This window comes from Cebidichthys violaceus, unplaced genomic scaffold, assembly GCF_023349555.1.
Source record: "Cebidichthys violaceus isolate CVI_PGR_0920_01 unplaced genomic scaffold, fCebVio1.0.p SCAF_9, whole genome shotgun sequence".
Classification (NCBI taxonomy): Eukaryota; Metazoa; Chordata; class Actinopteri; order Perciformes; family Stichaeidae; genus Cebidichthys; species Cebidichthys violaceus.
Genome location: NW_027176975.1, coordinates 3,990,386 through 4,015,261, shown reverse-complemented (window position 1 = coordinate 4,015,261; position 24,876 = coordinate 3,990,386). Strand labels below are relative to the sequence as shown.

The window sequence follows — 24,876 nt, the reverse complement described above, 5'->3', positions numbered from 1 at the left end:
GATGAGGACGGAGAGATGAAAGAGATACTCGGTGACTTAGCTGAAGCTAAGTAGGTCTTCACGCAGAGGAGAGGACAAATGCCCGTTACTTGGGGTTCACGCATAGAAAATAAATGTAATGATGTCACCCGAAGGCACAACATCTGATTACATGAGTCATACCCCAAAAGCTGCTGACTGGACGTGTCATTGCTGTCAGGTTTCATTTGGCTGCTTTCCCTCTTCCTTCCTCCACTTTCTGTTCCTTCTTTTCATCCTTTTTCTCTCCGTTTTCCTCCCTTTTGTCTCTCCTTTAGCCAACTCTGTCACTTTTTTTCTTCTGACCTTCGTTCTATACATTCTGTTTCTTGTGCACCTCTTAGAGTTTCACATGAAGCTGAAGTTTTAGAGAAAATGTTTTTCTCTGAGAGCTGAATGCTATTTGTAAAAATCTATTTTGCCTGCAAGCAGTCGGGGAATGTCAGGGGAAACATTTCCTCTTATTTTTTTTGCTGAAACGATGGAAAACACCGATATTTTTTAAAGAAAAAGAGTTAAATTAAAGTTTCGCAGATCATAGCAAAAAAAAAAAAATGCTAAAAATGTTAAAAGATAACGATAAGTTGCCCTTCAGTTTGGGTTAACGACAAAAGGAGATAGTTTGATATTCACAGTGTCCTGATAAACATATTTAAAATGCATACATGTGATTGTACAATATATTTGCAGCCTAGAAAAAAACCTGCTGCAAGTTCTCACCGCTCCACACAGTGTGAACTGTTCTCTATATTTCGTTACAAAGATACTTTACTCAGGTCACCAGGTTCTAGATAAGAACATGTGATAAAGTGATACAATCAAACACAATGTTAATCATCCGTTGTCGGTGTTCCTAAAGGAATTCATCAACCTGCCGTGTTTCATTCGTTTTTTTTTCAGCGTTCACCTCTAAAAAAAACCCAAAAAAACAGAGCTTGTGGTCAAACCACAAATTTAAAAAAAGAAAATGGATCAAAGGTGACTCGTACGAGATAACCGTCATAACTGTTGCAACAGTGATATTGTGTCACTTGAGTTGCCACGATAACAAACACACAAACACACACACACACACACACACACACACACACACAGTCATGTGAGGACCCTTTGGATTCACTCACAGCAGACTGTTACAGGATTATGCAAAGCTGAACATCTGAAAAGATAAAGACGGCTGTGGGCTTTGTACGTTTGGTGATAGTGGAATATAGTGTTGCATTGCAGCCCGATAAGCTTTATGCTGATGTATCCTTTGCCGCGTAAACGATTCAGAGGGTTTTGAAACCGCAGCAAAGTTTGACTCGAGGCGCTCGTAATTAAAAGAAACAACGACATTTCATACACTCTCACAACTTTATTTCAACATGCAGATATCTGGATGACCACTGTCGATATTCATCCCTCTTTTCATACATAAAAATCTATTGACAAAGGCACTCTACAGAAGTACTCCAGGGGAAAAGAGCGAGGACAAACATGGTGGCACAACTATATGAACTACAACTACAAGTCCCACGTCGTCTCTGCGGCTGAAGAGTTTCCCGTGAGACCTCGGCGTCAGCAGCGGCTCATTGGTGAACTCGATGAGGAGAATTGAGGCCAGCCAGATGCAGGATCCTGAGGATGATGTCACCGGGGTCGCTGCCTTCGAATTGGCCGGTCTGGTCGTCTCCTTCCTCCTCGACGAGGCAGGATTGGTCTGTGGTGCAGCTCTCTGTGGAACGGTTCAGACAAAAACAAACAAAGTTATCGCTGAGGACTCGGTCGTGTGTTATTGCAGACTCTACAATATTTTGTTATCGGGTTTTTTGACCCAGGGTCATAAACCGTTTCGGAACAAGAGGGCAAACGATTGAAGTAAAGTTCACAGTGATCTCAACCGCAAAGACACAGTGTGTTGCTTAGCTAATTGTACACACAGTGATTTGTTCCTTTTAGCTGAAACAAAGCTTGTAATACATAATAATTTACTAGAAAACAACATAAATCAATCCTGTATGGTGGGAAATCACCGAGTACATTTACTCAAGAACTGTACTTAGAATTTGAGATTCATTAACTACGGTCTAATGGTATAATGAACAGCTCTGATGGAGCCATTTTGCCTTACATTAAGGTAATGTTGCTGATAATACCGCTGTAGTTTTACTCACGTCGGTAAAGTTTTAAATGCAGGACTTTTATTTTGACAGAGGGCTACTTTTACTCAAGTACAAGTTCTGAATACTTCTTCCACCACTGCCCCAATATACTTCAGGACTTCCTGACCTGCATCACAGCAGAGTCCCGAAGCAGCGCAGCGTCCCCCCTCAGATCCACAGGGTCTCCCTCCTGCATGGCAGGGGGTGAGCAGGTAGTTCTCCTCCACGCAGTGAGACGTTTCCGGGGAGCCCAGCAGGCAGCCGAGGCCCTCCCCGCAGCAGATACTGGGGCCGAAGCAGTGGCCCCTGTCTCCGGGGCCACACGACATGCACTGGAGGAGGAATTGATTGATTGTTATAGCTATTTAGAATTATGTGGATGCAATTTAGCTCAGTGTAGAGCATTTAATGTGCAGCTATGTGTCTCTACAGTGAAATTTTAGATTATTATTCCTTTTTCCTTGTTTGAGCGTGACAGTTTCACTTTTTTTTTTTAATGTATGATTCAAATAAAAGTGTTCTAAGAGGTACTTTGACATTTAACCAACAACTGCTTATTTAATCGTTGTTCCTTGTCTACATCAAAGGTGTGAGAATGGAAGGTGTTCAGATTATAAAACCCTTTTGGGCTATATGAATAAAATCTAGCAGACCTTTGTCAGTTTATAATTCTTTTACTATATATATATTGGTAGAAGCAGCTCACCTTTCGCAGTGGTGCATCCATGATGGACCTCTTCCCACCGATGGGACAGTTAGAGATGTAACACGCCGAACAAACAGACAGGAGAACAAGTACGCACACGGACACAGCAGCTCCAGTCATTTCTGCTGAGAAAGTGAAAGGAAGAGGAAAAAATAAACCAGTTATGCTCAATATACCAAAACACCCACTGACCACAACATCTAGAAACTAATCTGCGGAAACACAACTCACTTGTCGCTAAATCTCCTGATGTAGGTGCGGTTGATTTGAAGTGTTGCTTCCAGATGCTTCTAATGCTTCTTCTGCTCTCGGTGCCTCTCGCGTGTCTTATATACCTCCAGAGCTTCTTCTGAGAGTGACACAGAAACCCAAAAGCCACTTAGAGATCTTTAATGAGCCCGTTTTCGTTACTATCACCTCCGGAAATTAAGCTGACCACTATAGGTCGCCCGGGTCAAAAGGGCCAGGCAGTTATGTGGCCTGGTTTCCTTCTTGCTGTTGAGAGTTATTACAGGAGGGCTCGTGGTGCGTGACCGTGCATGTTTGAGATGACGGGAAGGTCAGAGAGGTCGGGAAGTGAATGGAGAGATGGAATTATTCAAAGCATGAGTGGACACGAGTGTAGTACAACTATCATTTTTCAAAAACGAGATACATTATAAGGATTTTTTTTTTAAATCAAAGTGGCAATCTTAAAGATTTTAAAGCACAATATCGCCAAAGGAGGTAACACAATGGTGATTGAGCCTATGGCCCACTGATGACAGTATAGCAATCAGTTCAATAAATCAAGTCATTAAAGGTCCCATATTGCAAAACGTGACACTTTCATGTCTTTTTTTTTTTTTAATCATAAAGCAGGTCTAAGTGCTGTATGAATAATGTGAAAGCATTGAAACGCTGCATATAGAAATACACAAAGCCAGTTCTCCAGAAACTGTGTCTTCAAACGAGCCGTCAGGATTTCTGTATTTCACGGATATATATCGACCATTTCACAGTTTTGAACTTCAACCTTCCAAATGTGGCCCGGTTTATTTACGGCTGCAGTTGACATGAATGACATCAGCTGACAGGAAGTAAACATGGACCCAAGCTGTTGCCCAGCAACGCAATTCTGTCTGAAACGCGCTAAAATGGCGCGTTTCAGACAGAGGGTGAATACAGGTGTATTCAGACAGACGGTATGAGAAAAATAATAATAAAATAAAAGTTTTTTTTAACATTAAACCAAAAATGTTCGTATGAACCTGGAAGTGAGCACGATATGTCTCCTTTAAATTCATATTTTCTAGGACAGATGGGGGAAGTTGAAAAAAGATGATTTAAAAAAAAGGTCATGAGAAGTTCATTTTTGCACCTCGGCCTGCTGAAAACGTAAACAATGATGAGGAAACACACACACACACACACACACACACACAAATATTCCTTTCTATTAATAAAGTTCTTAATTCCTCACAGGAATTGAGGCCCACATTGTCCAGGTCTGGGGTTAATTGGTCTTATGGGCTAATTAACACAGCTAATGATCGGCCACAGCCCATAAAAGACAGTTTCCCCGTTTCAATGATATGAGCTCAATTACTGCCGCTCCCTCCTGATCCACTACCTGCCACCTCATCTCTATTAAAAATAAATTCAAAACATTGTCTGTGTTTTGCCAACTTCTCTGCATAGAGAGGGGAGAGGGACATTGAGACGTGGACTGACGTTACTTTCTCATTTGTTGTCGTGTGTCACTCAGACAACGGGCCGCTCTTGCCTCCTAGTGGCTGTGGTGACACATTTAACCTATCCATGCATTCGTTTCCCTTCGTCTGTTGCTGTTTTTGTCTGTCGTGCTTATGCTGGGGTGGACAAAATAACAGGAACACCACACACAAGGTTCCAAAAATGACCATGTAGAGAGAAGAAAGAAATAAGAACTTAAACACCGGATGTTTCACGGAGGTGGTGTTTTCTCTAGGTTATTGTGCAAAGCCCCTATATGATAAACAATATGCACCACAACTGACTGACCATCAACTTTATCTGCTGCAACATAAAATACCTGAAATACTTTCAGCGCTTATACAATCAATTCCATCTAAAACAAAAGATTTAATTCATTTTTAAATGTGAAATCAGTCATTCCTAACATGCACTTCTTTAAGCTGAGGCAGACTGAGATCCTCTTCCACCTCTCCACTTCACAGCTGCAAAACATTCAAAACTGCATTGTTTTCTTCTGCAACATCACATCTCGCCATTCCTCCGAAAGCTGTGCAAAAATCCCTATTTCATAGAGAAATGGAGATGTCTATCTAGTGTTTCCTTATTTTTCTGCAGGAAGGCACTAGGCTTGTTGACTTCCTCTCCCCTCCCTTCCTTCCTTTTCTCCGAAGGTACTCATCTGAAAAATGAGAACAAAGTGATTGTTCCTGTTCTCTTTCTTAAGTCACTTCAAATGCTATCCGTGGACGGGCGGCTCATTGTCAGGAGAGTTGCAGTGCGAGCAGGAGGGAGAGAAACGCAAGTACAGGTACAACAGCAGCAGCTGCAGCAGCACTTCAGCCAAACGGCATCACAGAAAACACACTCTGCTACACTCAACTGGTGAGTTCCACACACACACACACACACACACACACACACACACACACCAAGACTTCGCTGCAGCCTCACACAAACACACACTTCCATGGCACCGGCTGGCATATGAGGAGGGGCTTCGGCTTTTAATGGATTGTTTGGAATGCATGGTGTGGCAAAGCGTCGCCCCGGGGTCTCTGCACGCTTCACCTTCAGTGGGAGAGGTGAAGAGGATAAAAGACCAGGTTCATATCTAGGGGAGCGTTTGAAACAGACTGAAAGGGAATCATTGAAAATGTCAGTGTGCATCTGAAAGTGTTGCAGAATCTTTGGAAGAGGCTGAATAACATCTTGCATTCTGCATGTGGTCCATGTTTTTCTGTATATCATTAATTTACATACAAGTACTTGTGTCCCTGTAACTTGTATTTCCATTATTTATTAATATGGAGTCATAATCCTTGTTATAAGAGAGATGTTTTTTTGTTTTTTGTGTGACACTGAACTACGTGAAATGCCAATTTATCTGTAATCTCACTGATCTTCATCTCATGATTTCCCCAAACTTCATCATCCTCACTTGTTGTCATCATTATACTGTGGTGCCTGTATGGGAATCTGGATGCATAGCTGAAATAGTTGATTAATGATCAGTCAATCGACAGAAAATACACTATCCTGGTAATAGATTTATTGATAAAGGCATTTTTTAAGTGAAAAAAAACAAAATATAATTTTTTCCAGCATCTAAATGAGAATCTGCATCTTTTCTTTGTTTTTCTTTGAGGTTTTCGTCAGACAAAACAAGACATTAATGACAAGACGTCTCTTTGGATTTCAAGACATCATAACTGGTATTTTGTGACCAAACAATGAAACGATTATTTGAGGCAGAATAATCTGCAGATTAATCGACGTTGAAAACAATCCGTAGTTGTATTTTGCGCGCATCGTGGTACAGAGAGTGTCTAGTTTGCAGCGTTTGCAACAACCGACAGAGATATAACATGTAGCGGACAGTAAAGTAGAACTATGCTTCAGTGCATTGATAGGGATCGCAGTAGTTTCTCATTGATAAGCACTGAGCTATTTACAGGAAGAGAATAAATTGACAAGTACATTTCAGGTGTCATGCAGAAGTAAGACAGTTCCCTTCCGAGCGTCATCTTTTCACCCCATGTGCACGTACACATTGCAGTGGAGATGCTATTCACAGCTATGACCATCTTAACGTTTCACAGTTTTAAAAGTATCAGTTATCTAAGCGACCGCTGACTTCAGGCCGCTCACAGAGATACAGATTAAAACATCACGTGTAGCGTTGTCAGTGGAGGAGAAAAGGGGAAGTTCTTCCTGGCTATCAGTGCACAAAAAAAAAAAGATGAACAGAGCTGAGAACAAAAAAAGACATGGAGAAGCGATAAGTGTGCGGGAGGTAGAGGTGAACGTTTCACAGATAACTTCCTACTTTCAGGAGAGGAGGAGATCTGTCAGAAAAAAAGAAGTGAAAGGTTTCAGGTTGAACACTGAAAGGTGTGGGCGTCCACACAATGTGTGCTCAGTGACAGACCTTCCACTGAAACCTTCACAGTTTCATACCAGAGAAAGAATCCAGAAACAGAGTCTTTGGATAAACCTCAGTCTGTTTTGAGGCACTTGTACTTCACTTAAGTATTTCTTTTTTTACGATACTTTACTCTTCCACTATACTGTACTTTTCATGTAACAAAAAGCTATAATTCATTTTCAGCGTGAAGTTTTCACATAACAAGACGTTTGATGATCTTGAAATATACAACTGTTAAAGATCAAATCGGTGATTCCTAACTTTTGACCGAAAAAAAGGGACCCTTCATCAAAGAGATAATAAAATATCAGGAGGTTTACTATAAATACCTGTTCAAGACCCAAAGAGGTAAAAGTATCCAATATTTCACATAAAAAAAGGAAAGATGCATCCCAAAAAATGACCATAAAACTTCTAATCACCACCCATTAAAATGTAACTAGCTTGACCATCATTGGCGTCAACAGTAAATAATCTAATAATGTAATATAATATACAGTACTATATCAGTCTTGGAGCTCTTTTCCTGCAGAACGAGTACTTTTACTTCCCCTAGATTTACTTCACAGAGTACTTTTAGACAGTGGTATTGCTACGTCTACTTGAGTAAAGGATCTGAATACTTGCTCCACCACTGTAACCACTTCTTGCTCTCTTTCTAATGCAGAGAGAAGATGGAGACGGACAGAGTGAATTTCTCACCAGCAAGAAGTCCACTACTCAGAGACGAGCAAAGACAAGTATCTCAGCTGAGTTTCTACCTGAGCCCACATCCGCTCTACATTAAGCCCCCCAAATTCTCCCCTCCCAGATACCCCAGCACATCACCAAGCAGAGACAACTATGGCGTGTTCAGCCCCACCGCCTTCTTTCCCATGCTTGGTCCGGGTTACACCCATAGGGAAGGATCGCAAAAACGCAAAAGAACTCCTCTCAAAATGGACGGCCAAGAAGGTAAATCTCCCGACGGAGGAGTCAAGGAGGCAGACGAAAGCAGCAGTAAGAAGACGGTGCACCTCTCTCGCATCCCCTTCTCCCTCCCACCTCGCCCCATTCCCTCACCATCTCCTCAGCCCATCCCCGGTATGATCGAGCTAAACACACTGCATCTTCATCACAGATCACCAGGTATGAGTCTACCTGTGCAGGTGAAACAGGAGCCTCTCAGTCCTTCCCCTGTTTGGCCTCCCTCTCCTCTCCTCCTCCACCCTCCCTACTTCCCACCTCTCCACCACAGCCTCCTCCCATACCCTTTCTTCATGCCCGGCCCCGTCATGCACCTCTCCCCTGGTTCTTTCTACCCAAGAGAGGACCTCCGCCCCGGGCATCGCGGCCGTGAAGGACCCCCTCGTGGTGGGACGACCAGTGCTGAAAAGCTCGGCCTCAACGTCCACGTGGATGACAGTTATTATATAGACGTGGGTGGAGGCCAGAAGAGATGGAAGTGTCGCATGTGCGAGAAGTCCTACACCTCCAAGTACAACCTGGTAACGCACATCCTGGGGCACAACGGCATCAAGCCACATGGATGCCACCTGTGTGGGAAGCTGTTTAAGCAGCTGAGCCACCTGCACACACACCTGCTCACCCACCAGGGCATGAGGCCCCACAAGTGCCAGGTGTGCCACAAGGCCTTCACTCAGACCAGCCACCTGAAGAGACACATGATGCAGCACAGCGATGTGAAGCCGTACAGGTAGATATTTTACACCAGCTGCTTTTTATTGATTTTCAGCCGTCCTCTTTTGAAGCTGATCTTTCGCACATCTTTACCAGCTGCAGCGTGTGCGGTAGAGGCTTTGCTTACCCCAGTGAGCTTCGCGCTCACGAGCTGAAGCACGACAAAGGACAGGAGAACGTTTGCGTGGAGTGCGGGCTGGATTTCCCCACGCTGACCCAGCTGAAGAGGCACCTGACCGCCCATCGCGGCCCCACCTTGTACAGGTGAGCCCAAAACTGGTTCTTCCCTTTGCTGAAATATCATAATGGTTGTATATTAGATAATAATAATAATAATAATAGAGATGCTGGTAAGCAGGTTTTGTGACATTCGGTTAGCTGTTTTTACTTGTTTTCTGTCTTTGTGCTAAGCTAAGCTAACAGGTTGCTAGCTGTAGCTTCACATTTGCCGTACAAACATTAGAGAGTGGTGTCGATCTTCTCATCTAATTCAGAAAGCAAACACATGTCCAGAGATGTTGAACGACTGCTTTGACAGTTAAGATCTGTTTGTCTCAATAAGGAGGTTAACCGTCTAGGGTACATGTTGTTCCTGCAGGTGTGCGGAGTGCCAGAAGACGTTCCAGTACCCGAGCCAGCTTCAGAACCACATGATGAAACACAAAGACATCAGACCGTACATCTGCAGCGAGTGTGGGATGGAGTTCATCCAGTCACACCACCTGAAACAGCACACGCTCACTCACAAAGTAGGTTTAATTAGGAGGACAAATATAAAGACAGCATTTTGTCATTTTTTTTTTGACAGCCGTTGGAGGCAATGGCATGGATTTTTGGCACCAAACTGATATAAATTTTGCTGTCAAATCAAGACATTTCCATTGTTCCTCGTGCCCATTTTGCAGAGTGATGGCGCCAATATTTTGGACGCTAGCCCAACAGGTTGTTTTGGCAACTGTCTCAAAGCAATTTCCCCTTAAATTCTGGCTTCTGAAGCTATTTTTAACCCCTTAACATCCAGTTTTCATTTTTATTTCCACATTAGGTGCATAAAAATGTGATTCCACACTGTTTGACGAGTCAATATGTTGTAGTATGTGAAGCAGTATGATGTTTACACTGAGTTACATATTGAAACCCAAGACTTCTGATGTCTTGGTGTAATTTTATACACATTTCACACACAAAAAAAACAAGTTTGGTGTCTTTGGAAACTTTAGGATCTCCACAAAAACAATTGATTAAATATGTTAAAATAAAGATCAGTGGGGTTAAACTAACCGACGATTTTAAGCAGCAGACGGACTGTTGACCACATTTCTCACACCGCTATCTTCATCTACATTCTCTCGTTCTTCAGGGGGTGAAGGAGCACAAGTGTCGCATCTGTGGTCGTGAGTTCACCCTGTTGGCAAACATGAAGCGCCACGTCCTCATCCACACCAACATACGGGCCTACCAGTGCCACATGTGCTTCAAGAGTTTCGTCCAAAAACAGACTCTGAAGGCTCACATGATCGTCCACTCGGACATCAAGCCCTATAAATGCAAGGTTGGTTCTGGTTGGCTCTGTGCGTCGTGTTTTGGCCTTCAATTCCTCTTTAGCTCACTGAGGAAAGGAATAGTTAGCACACATGGTTAGCTTAGCTTAGCATAGAGACTGGAAACGGGGGTAATCAGCTAGCCTAGCTCAGTCCAAAGGCAACAAAACACACCTATGTGTAAAAAATACTAAGCTTGATGTTAAGCGTCTGACATAATAATGATATTAATTTTTCTCATCTCACCCAAAATTGTATTTCACAACGTGCTACTCCTTTAATATTTAATGCTGTGAGGGGTTAGGATGTAGGCATTGAGACTCCAGGTGCTACCTTTATCGAAAACTTAATTAACCAATGTGTATTCATTGATAATCACAGCCAAGCACCTTTAATATTCACTGGTGGCTAAGGATTTCCAAACTTTTCTGGAGAGTCTGGACTGAGACGATGACCAGATAGCAGAGAGGCTTTTGGCAGTAGGAGCCTCCTTGTCCATAGGAAGGATATCGCCGCACAAACTGCCTCTCTAACAATGGCCCCCCAGCCTCCCCGGAGAACAGGGCCCTCAAATAGATTTCATCTCGCTTTCTCTGCTGCTGGAGGGAGCTTCCTGTTTTCTCACGGTCCTCTTGGACAGTTTACAGTCCCTCTCTCCTCCTGAAGGAAAGGACCACCCTAATAAAAAAGAATGCAGAGGAAGGACAGCACAGGAGTTGCCCTTCCCTGTTCTCCTCCTGGCCCTGTCTCGATGTTGCTTCCTCTCTCTTTCTGTTTTTCTTGTGCGTGTGCATGTGTGTGTGTGTGTGTGTGTGTGTGTGTGTGTGTGTGTGTGTGTCAGGGAGTGAGAGAGAGACTCAGGGGGGAAGACAAAGAGGAAAGGAGGAAAACAAGGATAGGAAGAGGGAGAAAGGGTGTGTGTGTCTCTGGATATCTGACTGCCTGTACATTCATTCATGATTAGCTCAGTCTGCGCAAATTAGCCATCCAACAAAGGAGATTTGGCAGAGAAAGAAAAACAATAGGTGGATGGTGTTGGCCTATTGTTTTCATTTCCCCCGAATAGTGTTTACGACGAGGAAAGTAATCAAGTACTGTGTTTGCATGCTATTTTGCTAGGTGCTTCACTTGTGCATTACCAGTTTGTGCTACTTGTTATTTCTACTCTACTGCATTTCAGAAGGAAAAAAATACATTTTTATTCAGTCAGCTACATTTATCCGCCAGCCAGAGTTACTAGTTACGTTGCAGATCTAAATTTGTTATACAAAACATATAAATGAGCCTATGGTTATTTATCATTGACTAAAATGGTATATAAAGTAATCAAAATTAGCCGCACCACAACCAATCATTAATACATAATAATGTGTTATGATAACGCACTTTGAAAAGGGCAATTCTGGAAACGCTTTCTGGACAGTAGTTAGATGAAATGATACCGCTCTCACGTCTGTATGGTAAATGTGTAGCTTGAGCCAGCAGCTAATTAGCCTAGCTTAGCATAAAGACTGGAAACGGGAAAAAAAACCCGCTATTACCAGCGGAGAACACAGGAAGCTGCCGCAGTGCTCAGCTGAGTTGCAATGCATTTTACGTGAGCCGCATGTAAAAATGTGAAGGTTCTTATAATGGCTCCACATTCTCCTCTCCCTTTTGTCTCTCAGCTTTGTGGTAAGGAGTTCAACAGGATGCACAACCTAATGGGCCACATGCATCTCCACTCAGACAGCAAACCCTTCAAGTGCCTTTACTGCCCGAGCAAGTTCACGCTGAAGGGAAACCTCACCAGACACATGAAGGTCAAACACGGCGTCATGGACAGAGGGCTGGATGAAAGACGTGAGGATAAACATGCTGTCGATGGTTTATTGATTCTCTGTTTTTTGACTCAAAAGTTGCTCGATGTAATCAATCATTTCTCTGACTTCAGTGTTCAGGCGAAGAGGGCGATTCTGCATGTCCACTCCCATGGGCCTCCTCACCCGCTTCAGCCAAGAGGAACCGTTCGACCTTTCCCAGAAGCCCCCGGGTCTGCCCGGCCTCCGTCTCTCCCAGTCGGATGGCGAGAGCGTCCCCGGAAGCTCGTGTCAGGAGGAGGATGAGGAGAGTTTGTACAGAAGGAGCCAGTACAGCCCCGAGGTGGACCAACATGAGCCGGCAGGCGAGGACCAGTACGCGGCTGAGCTGGAGGAGAGAGGGCAGGGGTCTCCAGCTGAGTTAAGGCCGGAGGAGGAGCAGCAGAGAGAAATGTATCAGCAGAGTTTAGAGGAACAGGGGGAGGCAGCAGCAGAGGAACGCTCTGGAGATCCCAGAGGTGACCAGGAGCACCCCTTACAGTCAGAAGAGACATCCGAGATGGCAGAACTAGAAGTAGATGACCAAGAGCGAGACGAGCCGGAGCAAAGCAAGCAGCGGATGGACGGCTTTTGTGACGCAGCAATCAGAGAGGAACCAGAGTAGATCAGAGACAGGTGAAATAATGCATCGCTCGCGCACACGTGAATCAGTTAGGAGTTACGGGTCCACGGAATGAAGAAGAGTAGTAACAATCAGACAAAGAGTGAGAAGGAGATGCAGGTTTTAGGGAACAGGAAAGTGAAGTAAAGTGAGTCTGTGTCTAACTGAAACTAGAGTATGTGGTTTAGTAGCTTAGAACAAAGAAAGATGAACATATCATGGTTATTAACTGAGCAAAAAATAACAGTGAAGCAACTGAAATACAAAGCTGTGAAGCGTAATGCAGAACATATCATACACGGATTAATAGTCACTGACAGAGGGTTAATGTGCGTTCATGAGTGGACAAGTATGATTATGTTTTTGCAATATTGACTGAAATATGCAATTTTGCTTACCTTTGACTGTCTTTTAAATGTATAAATCTATGATATCAAAATGAAAAATTGTGCATGTGTTGGGGTTGTTTTGTTTTGCTCGTTTGTGGGACATTGTGTTTTTAACAGATACAGATATGACAAAGCTTGATTCTCTCACATCTTTGGTGTCTTTATGAAATAAACTGTGATTTAGTTGGGTTTTTTTTATGTCTAATGTATACATTTTTTTTTAATCTTCATGCCTTTTGTTAGTTCAGTTTTGGGGGATGTTTTAATTGCATGGCAGTGTAATGGTGAAATCATCTGGATGTGATACTGCTAATACAAAAATAAAAGCTTGGACGCATGAACCCGTTAAATGAAATCTGCCGTGTGTGCTTTCAGACGCCCTATAAACACCACCGGTTTTTTTTTTTAAAGAATATAAAAACAGCCGTTGAACGTCAACTCTCTCCGCCTGACACGTACTTAACCAAGCAAGAGGTGATTGCCGTGAGTTTCAAAGGGCTTGTCTTTCTCCTCCTGCTTCTCTTTCAAAGCAGAGGAAGAGGAAGAGAAAACACCTCTCCCGTTCTCTCTTTTAGGTTGCGATCAAACAGCGGTGACGGACACAGTGGGTGTCCCAGACAAAGGCTTCATATGTCTGTATGACTCTGAGTAAAGCATTGTTTCTGCTCATTGCAGAAGCCTCACTGAAAACAGAAAAAAATCTCCTTGAATGAAAGAGGTTTTTTTTGTTGTTTTTATGACAAAGAAGATACATTATCATAGAGTGCATCTTTGTGTTATATTTCATGAAGTAATTTAGCAAACTGTCATTCCTCACTGCGCTGTGGTGACACACGATACCTCACCCTGCTGTGCCAGTTCAGGTAAACACCGAGCCATTTCTTGTCAGATGAAATGCAGAACAGCAGCTTCTCCATTTCTACCAGTGACGACCACCGTGTCCCGCAGGGCGAAACTGCAAACAGTTTGAGGAAGTTCTCACATCCTCCTCCCCTTTCCTTTCCTCACCTACACGCTTCAAATCCAGACCGCGGTTTGTTATCGACTATCTGGAATCAGCTCCTCTCAGCAGCATCATGTTGCGCAATCACCGAGGAACAACATCATACATGAACGACCGCACTCTCAGAGACTTCAGGAAGGATGGGTCGTTTCACCAAGGTGACTCTATCCCTCCTGTGTGTTTTTAACGAACTGAAACTTTAGAGATCACGAGAAATGCAAAGGACCCAGACACGCGGGAGAACGGGTACCGACGGGAACATGAATCCTGCGATGAGAAGCAGTGGATTGTTCTGCTTTGCAAAACGCACAACAATCATAACCATGACAAGATGGAAAGATTAGGACAAATACGACCTAAGATTCGTGAATCAGTCATTTTAGCCACCGCACAGAGATTAATGAAATCATTTAAACTCAAATAAAGCTGTAAATAAAGTTGATGTTACACATGTATTCATTCATGCCTTAAACATATCTAAAAAAAGACTTAAACCTCTGTTTTAAAATGATGTTTTCTAATTAAGGTCATAACCTTTATATGCGTTTGTCATTCTATATTTTATTATTGAAGGGGAAGAATAAGCACTCCCCCCCATAATTCCTGCACATAATTTACATGCTGTTTGTTTTCAATTTAACTGCAAATACATAAAACTCCAAATCAACATGACTAGCCAGCATCTTATTTGATCGATTGGGCGACATGTGATGCATCTCTAGCATAACAACGCGATCACAGCGTTCTTATTGCTGGAAAGTACCCCAACAAAATGACTTGTCAACATGTGTTTTTGTGTCACGTGCCTTTCTGTCTCACTCACCAATCCAGATACGCCATACTGTGTTATACTATGTGATTTCAAGGCTGTGAAATAAAGAAAGGAGCGCTTAACTGAGACGCTGAAAACAAATACATCTGAATTCTTTGCATCACTGGACCACGTCCACAAACAAAACACCTTTTCGGATGAGGAGCACAGTGTGGGAAGAAGTTTTAGACAGGACTTCTGATGTAAGTATTGGCTCCAACAATACCAACAATAGAACAGAATAGAGAATATTCCTGAAAAGACAGCTGTATCCCCACTTGTGCGTGTAGAAATGTTTATTTCCTGTCTGTTCTCTCTAGTGCGGGTCGTGGAGGAGCTTCCTGTTTTGCTGGCAAATGAGAAAACGAGATGGTGCTGAAATTCTTCCACGTTTTGTTTTACAAAAACTGTCCCACCCGAGTTTCAACCTGTCACCTCCTTTGACCCGCAGCCAAGAAGTCTTGCTGTAATTATAGCTGAGGGCCGTCATCATCAAAAAACAAAAGCGCTGAAAGAGAGGTGAGAGGACAACAGGCCACAGGTCTTGCTGGGCACAGAGAAATAAATATACGTTAAAGGAATGTTCTGGAAAATAAAACAGCTCTACTCCCAATTTAGGGGGCCATCATCCCTCATGCTTTACTTTGAGGATGTGGCACTATTCCGAGGATTGTCTGCAGTCTTTTGAACATGACTGCATTAATCTAATGTAGCCTGATAAGCCTCGAGAAGCAGCCATCCATGATGCTGAGTGACTAACAGTTTGGACTTGGCTTTCTGTGCAGTGCCACAGGGCGAAGTGAAGCTGCTCCACTTCTTCGTCTCCTCTATACATATAAACAGCGCCCTCTAGTGTTGCAACAGCTGTACTGTACTGTGTTGAGGATAAACGATTTAGACTTTTATAACTTTCTGGTTATTTAGAAAGGGAAATACTTTTTTTTGTTTGCTGATTATAGTCATTAATGGGTAAATATACAGATTTGTTGTAATTGACATCAATGCTGAAATTCTTGTATTTAATGTGATGTTGCACCTTGTGGTATTGTATGCATCTTTTCTCATCCATAAAACGAAATAAACAGGCACCTTCCATCTGATGAGGCCTGTTATTATCATTGGTATTTTTAAAAGAAATTAATTTAATAATTTGTGTCTTTACAACGTTATTCGTGAATAATTATGCGTGCAAATGATTAATACAAAAATATAACGTTAGTAGGGCAAGTAGCCTATTTCCGTTGTGTCTCACTTTTGGTATAACCCTCTTGTGCCAATTTGAGGGAACTATCAAATACCCCCCACCACCCCCCGTCCCGGCTAAGAAATGGTATCGTCCAAACATGGCAGCCTCCGTTTGGAAGCGATGTGTGACTGCAGCTGTCAAAGTTAAACGTTTATCTCCGTCTCTTTCAGGTAAACACGTCTTTCATCCGGGCACAATGAACTTATAGTTTAATATGATTGTATTTCTTTGTTCACCTTCTTTTTATACGTCTTTCACTGTCGTTGTTCTGATGTTTCCGAAGCTAAATGTCTGCAGTTCACGTCGTTAGCTAGCTAACTGTAGCTAACGTTATAGTTTACAATCTGAGGCTTCAACACGCGGGTTTGCTGTGGTTGAGGTCTCCTGAAGTAAAGTCAACCAGCTGATAGATCTGTACTGTTTGTGTCCGCATGACCTGGTTGACTGCTTGTCTTCGCAGCCAGGAGATGGATGCTCTCGGCAGCTTACACAGATACCAAAGTGTGGGAGGCGAGAGAGAAGGACCACCAGAACCTGGGTAAGAGGGAGAACCGTGAAGATGTAAAATAGTTCAAGTTGAGTTCAGTATAAGTTGCACTCTGTCTTCCAAGTTCAGGCTAAAAGGAAACTGGAAAAACTAAAAGGAAACTGGAAAAACGTCACATGCAGGAGAGAAACGGACACGTTTCTCTCCTGCATGTGACGTTTTCCAGTCTTAAAGTATGAATTGTGAAAGACACAGAATGCTGAAATCTGACTTCTGTGCTTTTTGGGTACAGACTGAAAGTATTGAAAACTGTCAAAAGTTGGTATTGAATACCTGGTCTCTCTGATTTTGAGATGACCTGATTGTCTATTCTTTCATTTTATTATGTGGCCCCCCCTGAGAAAATTGTGTGATTAGTGATATTGGGCTATATAAATAAAATGTACTTGACTTTTGTTCTTGATCTGATATTTTCCCGATTTTATAGTCATAATTTTACAAATTTTAGGTTGTATTTTTAGGCAAAGTTTAAATGTAGTGTAGCTAAATATTGTTAGTTCATTTTGCGTTGAGACAAAATGAAAGTCTGAAGTTGTCGGTGACTTGATTTAAGGGGTTTTATATTATCTGTATCTGGCTGAAACTCAAGTAACAGCACCAGTATTGTGCCCCACTATGATCACCAGTTACACAAAAACAAAGACGTACTTCTGCAGCAGTTGAACATGAATCGTGTGTGTGTGTGTGTGTGTGTGTGTGTGTGTGTGTGTGTGTGTGTGTGTGTGTGTGTGTGTGTGTGTGTGCACTCCATCGACACAGGGAGGCAGTGTAGCACTGCAGTGTCATGCTGCACTGATTGTAAACGGTTCAATAAACGCAGCCATACAGTGAAATACACTCTTGATTGGATTGCATAGAACATGATGAACTTGTTGTTTCCTTCCAGCTTTACTGGCCTCCACCATGGACAGAACGTACGACAGGAATCTCCCAGTCAGCTCTCTCACTGTGTCTCGGGTAAGCTCCAGATTTACATGGCCTGCATCTCATTTGTCTGTGGTCAACCTGTCGCAGATAAATCAACGAATAACTTTGGGTTTGATGGCAGTGGGGGACAAAGTTTCCTAACTGTGCATTTTCTGTTTGTGCTTCAGTTCGTTGACAACATTTCATCTCGAGAGGAAGTGGATCAAGCAGAGTACTACCTTTACAAGTAAGCGGGATCGTTTCACTCTTTCCTCATCCGTTTCTGCTGCTTCCTTGGGTTTTTTTTTTTTGCGTGGCATCGATGTTGTGCGGGCTTTTCTTGGAATAAATTGTCTGTTTGGTTTTTCTGTTTTAGTTTAGGTTCAGTCACATGCGTTTCTTTGTTCGGGGGGAACCCCAGACCTTTCCTGTTTACTGCTTCCTCTGGAATCCTGCACCCATTCTTGTGATTATAAGATTCAGTAAAGTTCCCAATCGCACCCTTGTTCGCTGCACGTTTATTTTTCACCTAACCGGGTGAGAATTGAATAACTACCTTTCCATTTTGGGAAGCTTGTAAATCATAATCGTTATTTTTCAAACAAAATAGTTTGTTATGACATTCAAATGTGGTCATTTCTTTTTTTCTTTTTTTTTTTTTGTCTTGCACATTAATAAAGCTGTGATCAAAATATAAAAAAGAAAAACCTTTTTTTTTCCTTTTTTTTCATCCCTCCAGGTTTCGCCACAGTCCAAACTGCTGGTACCTGAGGGACTGGACCATTCACAGTTGGATCAGGCAGTGTCTAAAGTACGGGGCCAGAGAGAAGGCCCTGCACACGGTGAAAAACAAGGTACGCAACACGTTGTGATCCCTCCTCGTATTTACTTTACATTACATTACAGTCATTTAGCAGACGCTTTTATCCAAAGCGACTTACAATAAGTGCATTCAACATTGGTAATCAAAAGAACTACTAGTCACCAGAAGTCATAAGTACATTTCCTTTTCCAAACAAGCATCTAAGAGCATGAAGCAGAGCATAACTCAGAGCCAAAGTACAGGGCAGAAACAAGAAAAACAGTTAGTGCTATAAGTATATATTTAAGACAATAAGCTGAACACAGAAGACTCTTTGGTCAGTGTAAAGGAGGCGCATCTCTGTAATCAGAGATGACATCTGATCAGAGGCTCCTGATCGGGGCCGACAGCTGCACTTATCTAGCAGTGTGAGCGATCGCAGGTCCAATCTCAACCACCCAGATGTGTTTTCAAACCGATCTGAGCAGCACAAATGACATCAAACGTGTTTGACATTCACAGCATGTGTACTGTTCCCCGAGTGAGTCTCCGTATCTGTGAATCACTGAATTATTCCAAAAAGCCTCAGTGTTTACAGTGAGGTCCAGCGGAGCGTGCTCCGTCGGTACGGCCGCCTCTGATGTTGTTTTGATCGGTGTCGCGTTGCCGTGAGATAAGAGGTCTCGATGCCGCTGACGCAGTCGAACCAGCAGTTGTGTTGTTGTGCGACATACACTGCCTTTACCAAATCATGAATGGTAAACAGTCAATGTCCTCAGATAAATAATGTAAAAGGCCGTGTGTGTGTGTGTGTGTGTGTGTGTGTGTGTGTGTGTGTGTGTGTGTGTGTGTGTGTGTGTGTGTGTGTGTGTGTGTGTGTGTGTGTGTGTGTGTGTGTGTGTGTGTGTGTGTGCGCGCGCGCGCGCGCGCGCGCAGGTCCAGTATGGAATATTCCCAGATGACTTCACCTTCAACCTGCTCATAGATTCTTACATTAAGGATGGAGACTTTAAAAGTAAGGCTTTTTTTTTTAAAGCATGTTTTCAATCAAACATTTGGGGGGGGGGGGGGGGGGGATAGATGAACTGAAATAACGTACAATGTAAGCAAACGCATTGTTGTTGACGTTGAAGTAGGAACAGACAGTCTGTCAAATCACTAAAAATCCATTTTATTCAAACATGTGTTTCCTTGTTTGTAACCGACAGGTGAAGGGGAAGTCTGACTCTTTTTTTCTGCAATAACATGAGAAAGTAAACAGTTATTTAGTTTTTGGCTCATAGTCGGTATTACAGTGTTTTCAGTTGCATGTTGAAGTTCTGATTACATCAGATAAAATCATGAATTCACTGTTTATAATTAGAAAAGGGAAGAAAAAAAAACCAGCAATGAATTGATCCGCTCTAGCTAAAGTCTGGTTTATCTTAATTATCTTTGTCATAAAACTCCATTGTTCAAAAAGTATTAAACACACCAGTGAGTCACATTTAAGTCACCAAGCAGTTTGTGAAAATGAAACTGTTTGTACGCACATTTTCATTTTACGCTTAAAAAAAACCCCTGAGGAAAAGGTGACCATCGCGCAAGAACAGCAAGTTGAAAAGCATTTTCATTCAAATCTCATTTTAGTTTAAGAAGAACTCCATGTATTATTTGATTCAAGGGAACAAAAATGTCATTTTACAAAGGAATTACCTGGAAAAAGAACTTAGGGTACAGACAGAAAACAACTAAAACGTGTCATGAGGAAATGACGTCCTGTGTGTTGCTGTACAGGTGCGTGCTCCGTGGTTGAAGAGGTGATGCTTCAGGAGGCCTTCGACGGTCCCTCCACACAGATCCTGTCTCTGCACGCCTTGGCCAGTTACCCGGCAACGAGGCCACAGCTCACCGTGAGTGAAACGCCGTCAGCGTTTTGAATGAGCTGTCGGAACGTGTTCCCCCCCCTGATCAGATGCTTACTCCTGTTCCCCGCTGCGTTCAGGTGTCAGAGGAGCGGGCGTTGGGGGCGTCGCTGCTCATCTGTGGACTGCGTCAAGACAACACCGTCGGCCTCAGCGCTCAGCTACTCGGCAACGCTCTGCTGGGTGTGTAGATGAGTTTCTTCCCTCGCGGTGGTGTTGTTGTTGTTTTTATACGATTCATCTCCCGTCCTTTTCATTCTGCAGTTTGTTTCATTTATCCTCCTCCTCCTCCTCCTTCCCCATCCAGGCAAGGTGGAGATGTTGGAGGGCATACATGCCGTGTTCAAAGGGATGCCTCTCTTCTGGGGTCGGGGGTATCTGGGCCGGGCGCTGGCTGTCATGGAGAGAGTGGCCGCTGCTTCTGCTGACGTCAAGCTGTCCAAAGACGCGGTAAGGGCTGAGGAAGTCAAGTTCAAAGAGTCTTTCAATTTGTGTGTGTGTGTGTGTGTGTGTGTGTGTGTGTGTGTGTGTGTGTGTGTGCGCGCGCATCTTACACAAAACAAATCATCAGCAGGAAGAACATTTGCTGTCGTTTTAAGATCTTGTTGATTATTAAGCTATTTATCGTTTGCTTCACACGACCTGGTGAGGTGAGCAGCTTTTACATTTGGGGAAAAGAGAGCACTGGTATCAGATCAGTTCTCGGTGTCAACAGATACCGAGTTGAAGTAATTTGGTAATCGGGAGAAAATAAGATTGTTGGTGCGTCCTTAATTGATTCATATCACAAGTGGGGAAATACATATTTTTCTCTTTTATAATGAATATGGGCTAGAAATTCTTACTGGATTAGTATTTGTTATCGGCCTTCTCCACTGACATATATTCCAAAGTGTTAGACTGTCCTGAACTTTCTTTCCAATAGGATCCTCTATAGTCACACACACACACACACACACACACACACACACACACACACACACACACACACAGTAGAGGCCATTGTTACTCTCCAGGTGGGGCGTATAACACGGACGGTCTTCATCTGCTGAGATAAACCACACATGCTGTCATATTGTTATTTTTTTTTACATATTTGCACCAACGCACAGTCGGGTGTGGCGCCTCTAATCCGGCCTGTGCTGTCCAGTCCAATAGCCCAGCTTTGTCCGCGTCTAATGAGATTTTGAAGAGCCTGGAGCGCGGAAGACGTCTGTGAGAATCATTGCAACTGGGAACTAAACAGCGTCAGACATGGGCACCGCAGTAATGTAGACGGAGCAGATAACGCCGTAGGACAGAGAGGAAATATTACATCTCAAAGTGAAGGCGCTGCCGCCTCAGGTGACAGTTAATCTCACTTCTTCCAGAGATTAAGAGGTGAGGCGTTCAGCCTCGTTCGTCATGACTCGCCTCTTCTGCAATCTTTATATATAACGAACTGCATCTTGCTAAAATATGTCATTTTTTCGTTTAAGTAATTTCATATAAATCGGATAAAGTCTTTTCGTGCAGCAACAGCTGTTTCAGAACTAGACTTATTACCTTTCTGTATTCTCAACGTTCATTTTTCGTTATTCTTCAGCTGGACTACGTGAAGGACTTGCTGCAGGAACTGTCCTCTACCTCAGACAGCGACTCCTCCGGAGCGGAGTCAGCAGGCGAGGAGGAGGAGGAGAAGAAGAAAGAAGACACCAAAGATGAAGACGATCAGGCCGAGCGGGCGAAGCTAGCGCAGTATGTCAGCAGACTCGAGGTGGGTCTTTTGTTGTGAACAGTCAGCTGTGCTTTTTGTTTTGTAGCTCCTGAATTTACATTCGTTTTCCTGGTCAAGGCGAGCCGGTAAACATGGGATAAACAGTGTTTCCTGTCATGGCTTGTACGTGTATAAATAGCATACTAAGGTTGTTTTTATTTCATTTTTTTTTTATCCTTAATTTGAATGGAAAACCGTAGCTTAACATATAATCAACAGTCATAGTTAAATTACTGTGTGTAATGATAAAACAAAAGGATGATCAGTGGTGTTGACGATGTTCACAGTGCGTCATTGTTGCCTGTTCTTGACATGAGACTTTGCAGCCTAAAGCAATGTTCATACCAGCAACAGCTGGTTGGGCCACCTCCATGTTGTTGATAATAAAACAATGGTTTAGCAGGCAATGAGGTCACCATTTGGTGCTTCTTCAACCTCTTTCTTTCCCTGCCTCTTCAGGAACTGAGCAGCCAGCTGGAGTCTCAGGGCAAAGTGGACTCTGCCTCCTTCCGGGACTCAGTTGCCGCTCTGGCCCAGCAGAACCTGGCCGCTGCGGAGAAAACCGACTTGGAGCGGTACCTGAGCCGGGTGCAGGCCTGGGAGGCCGAGAACAGGCAGCTGATCGGGAGGGAGAAAGAGATGAGGGAGAAGGCCGAGCAGGAGAAGCGGGAGCGGCTGGCCGCCAGGGCTGCAGCCCAGCAGGCGTAGAGGCCAGACGTGGGCGGAGCCCAATCAAGATCTCCGAACTGTCCATCGCGAATGCACATTGAAATTGTTTAATAAGAGTTTTATGTGTATAAAATGGCAAAACATCTCTCTCGCGTCACTTTTGTATATAACTACTACTGTGTGCTCATGTGATAATTATTGCTCTGTTTTTATAGTATTAAATGGGGCAAATATAAATATATTGACAACATCAAATACATTTTCGTTTGAGTCGGTAATTGTGTCTCACGTTGACATCATTATTGGAACGTGTGTGTGTGTGTGTTTTTCTCACAGGGGATTGAAAGTATTGCACTGAAGAATTTGCTGATGGCCAATCTAGAGAGAACCGGATTCTTTGCATGGAAAGGAATGCATCAATGGCCAAAAAATCCTGCAGTCTAGATCCTTGATACCTGTCAGAATCGACACGAAGTGCACATCTGTGAAAATGACACGACGGTGCAGCATCAGCTAGAGCGTGACGATCTGTGCATATTACCCGGGAAAGTAAAGCCTGAGTTGTGTTCAGACTTTGCAGAGAGATAAGATAATAGATCTTTGTTGTGGTCGTGGCTCATAATGCATTCAATTCCACATTACGTTGCAGCTATTCAGTATTCAGGACATGGTCTTGGGAAACAGCCTGGTATGCAGTTGGGGATGAATGAGCAGCACAAAATGCTGAAACAAGAATGCTCCTCACTGACCGCGTTGTTGAGAGCAGCTCTCTCCACCCATTGCCAATGTGTCTTATATGTGATTATGTGAATTTAGCCATTTAATATCATTGCTCATATTTTGTCTCTTTTGGATAACATAATATGGAGGGGTCACTTGTGTCCACCTTTTTATTTTACTTGACCTAATCTCAACTCAGGGTTCACGTAGTTTACTCGCTTGGAGCCAGTTTTCTGTATTTCTGACTGTAAATTACTAAGTGGAGATTTAAACATGACTAGACTGAAGCATAATGTAAGACCTGTTTATATCATAGAGTTACGGAGGTTGTACGGAATACGGTTAAAGCATCTGACCTGTTTAATAACAACGAAACTGACAACTTTATAAATCACATCTCACAAAACAACACATACCTGAATCCCAAAACGCTAATAAATGACTGAATGATCAAATAACGTCAGCTTGCTCATTCTTAACTATATGGACAGCATTACCACTAGCTCTGAAACATATGTCTTGATGCATGTGAAGTCCATTCACATAGGGTCGACAAAAAGTTAAGTTAAATATGTAGTTTGACCTCCTAAAACTGTAATATTTTGGAAGTTATGTTACAGCTTTTGATTCTACAGTGACTTCCTGTTTACATTGTTTACTGCGTTTTGCTATAGATGTTTCTTAGCATCCAATTTACACATTACTAATGTCTTCACGTCTTTACTGCAACCTAAAGTGTAGTTATGAAAAATAAAAAGTGCCGCTATCTTCTCCCATCAGTCTCCTTACATGAAGTCTTTCATCTTTTACCAGCTTCACTCCACAGACCCTTCTTTTTATGTCATGCTTATCTCCCACTGTTAAAGCTTTGACTGTGTAAAATCTGTAGACAGTGAATTAGCTTTAATCCGCAGTGGATAATAAAAAATAAAAAAAGAGTCCTTCGTCATCCTCCTTTGTCCTCAAACTCAACTTAAAATCACTGGTGGGTGATTGCGGGTGTTTGAACAAGAGTCAAACAGGTGTGCTAACACCGCCGATGAAGTCAATCAGGTGGGAGGCCATGAGGGGAAGACAAGTCAGGAAGTTTGACATCCACATCAGTGGTTATCTGATGCCCCAGAGCCTTTTAAGGGTTTTTAAAGACCAGTGTGTGTGTGTGTGTGTGTGTGTGTGTGTGTGTGTGTGTGTGTGTGTGTGTGTGTGTGTGTGTGTGTTTTCATGGAGGGGAGGAGTGGTTCATAAGGGATATGTGTCATGGTTTATTTGACATATGTAAATATTAGAAAATGTGGAAGAGAAGAGGGGGATGCATTAGACATGATCAGTGTTGAGCTTGGATATTGAACATCTGCTACTGTAGATAAAAAAAAAAAAAAGAAAAAGGTGTATCTCTACCGGGGAACCGTATTTGTAGAATAAAGGCACTTCAG

At 42.9% G+C, this 24,876-nt stretch overlaps 3 protein-coding genes across 4 annotated transcripts; 2 read left to right on the top strand and 1 right to left on the bottom strand.

Moving 5' to 3' along the window:
- Positions 1-1,501: 1,501 nt before the first annotated feature.
- LOC137866990 (isotocin-neurophysin IT 1-like) lies at positions 1,502-14,000 on the bottom strand. 2 transcript variants are annotated; one of them, XM_068703348.1, is made up of 5 exons: positions 13,925-14,000; positions 3,100-3,217; positions 2,869-2,993; positions 2,290-2,494; positions 1,502-1,735 (listed from the first exon to the last, which is right to left on the bottom strand). In XM_068703348.1, the coding sequence occupies exons 1-5, from the start codon at positions 13,994-13,996 to the stop codon at positions 1,590-1,592; spliced, it is 666 nt and encodes a 221-aa protein (XP_068559449.1). In that variant the 5' UTR covers positions 13,997-14,000; the 3' UTR covers positions 1,502-1,589. The 2 variants fall into 2 exon arrangements, with proteins under 2 accessions (XP_068559449.1, XP_068559450.1); XM_068703349.1 differs by having other exon boundaries at positions 2,869-2,990.
- On the top strand, positions 5,338-13,420 carry znf366 (zinc finger protein 366). The gene is made up of 7 exons (XM_068704063.1): positions 5,338-5,466; positions 7,677-8,705; positions 8,786-8,953; positions 9,288-9,438; positions 10,050-10,241; positions 11,898-12,072; positions 12,164-13,420. Exons 2-7 carry the CDS (start codon positions 7,684-7,686, stop codon positions 12,691-12,693), a joined length of 2,238 nt encoding a protein of 745 aa, XP_068560164.1. The 5' UTR covers positions 5,338-5,466; positions 7,677-7,683; the 3' UTR covers positions 12,694-13,420.
- A 2,224-nt stretch (positions 14,001-16,224) lies between the features above and the next one.
- mrps27 (mitochondrial ribosomal protein S27) lies at positions 16,225-22,978 on the top strand. The gene is made up of 11 exons (XM_068704041.1): positions 16,225-16,309; positions 16,600-16,677; positions 17,573-17,643; positions 17,781-17,839; positions 18,332-18,446; positions 19,331-19,409; positions 20,171-20,286; positions 20,379-20,481; positions 20,606-20,748; positions 21,884-22,054; positions 22,514-22,978. Exons 1-11 carry the CDS (start codon positions 16,237-16,239, stop codon positions 22,760-22,762), a joined length of 1,257 nt encoding a protein of 418 aa, XP_068560142.1. The 5' UTR covers positions 16,225-16,236; the 3' UTR covers positions 22,763-22,978.
- The last annotated feature ends 1,898 nt before the right edge of the window (positions 22,979-24,876 follow it).

Bases quoted from the DNA above. Each gene is read 5' to 3' on its own strand.
- LOC137866990 (XM_068703348.1), bottom strand. From the start codon at position 13,996: ATGGAGAAGCTGCTGTTCTGCATTTCATCTGACAAGAAATGGCTCGGT. The intron at 2,994-3,099 runs GTGAGTTGTGTT...TCACTTTCTCAG, and splicing joins ATCAGGAGATTTAGCGACAA to CAGAAATGACTGGAGCTGCT. The intron at 2,495-2,868 runs GTGAGCTGCTTC...TTCCTCCTCCAG, and splicing joins TGGATGCACCACTGCGAAAG to TGCATGTCGTGTGGCCCCGG.
- mrps27 (XM_068704041.1), top strand. From the start codon at position 16,237: ATGGCAGCCTCCGTTTGGAAGCGATGTGTGACTGCAGCTGTCAAAGTT. The intron at 18,447-19,330 runs GTACGCAACACG...GCGCGCGCGCAG, and splicing joins TGCACACGGTGAAAAACAAG to GTCCAGTATGGAATATTCCC. The intron at 22,055-22,513 runs GTGGGTCTTTTG...CTGCCTCTTCAG, and splicing joins AGTATGTCAGCAGACTCGAG to GAACTGAGCAGCCAGCTGGA.
- znf366 (XM_068704063.1), top strand. From the start codon at position 7,684: ATGGAGACGGACAGAGTGAATTTCTCACCAGCAAGAAGTCCACTACTC. The intron at 8,706-8,785 runs GTAGATATTTTA...CATCTTTACCAG, and splicing joins AGCGATGTGAAGCCGTACAG to CTGCAGCGTGTGCGGTAGAG. The intron at 12,073-12,163 runs GTGAGGATAAAC...CTCTGACTTCAG, and splicing joins CAGAGGGCTGGATGAAAGAC to TGTTCAGGCGAAGAGGGCGA.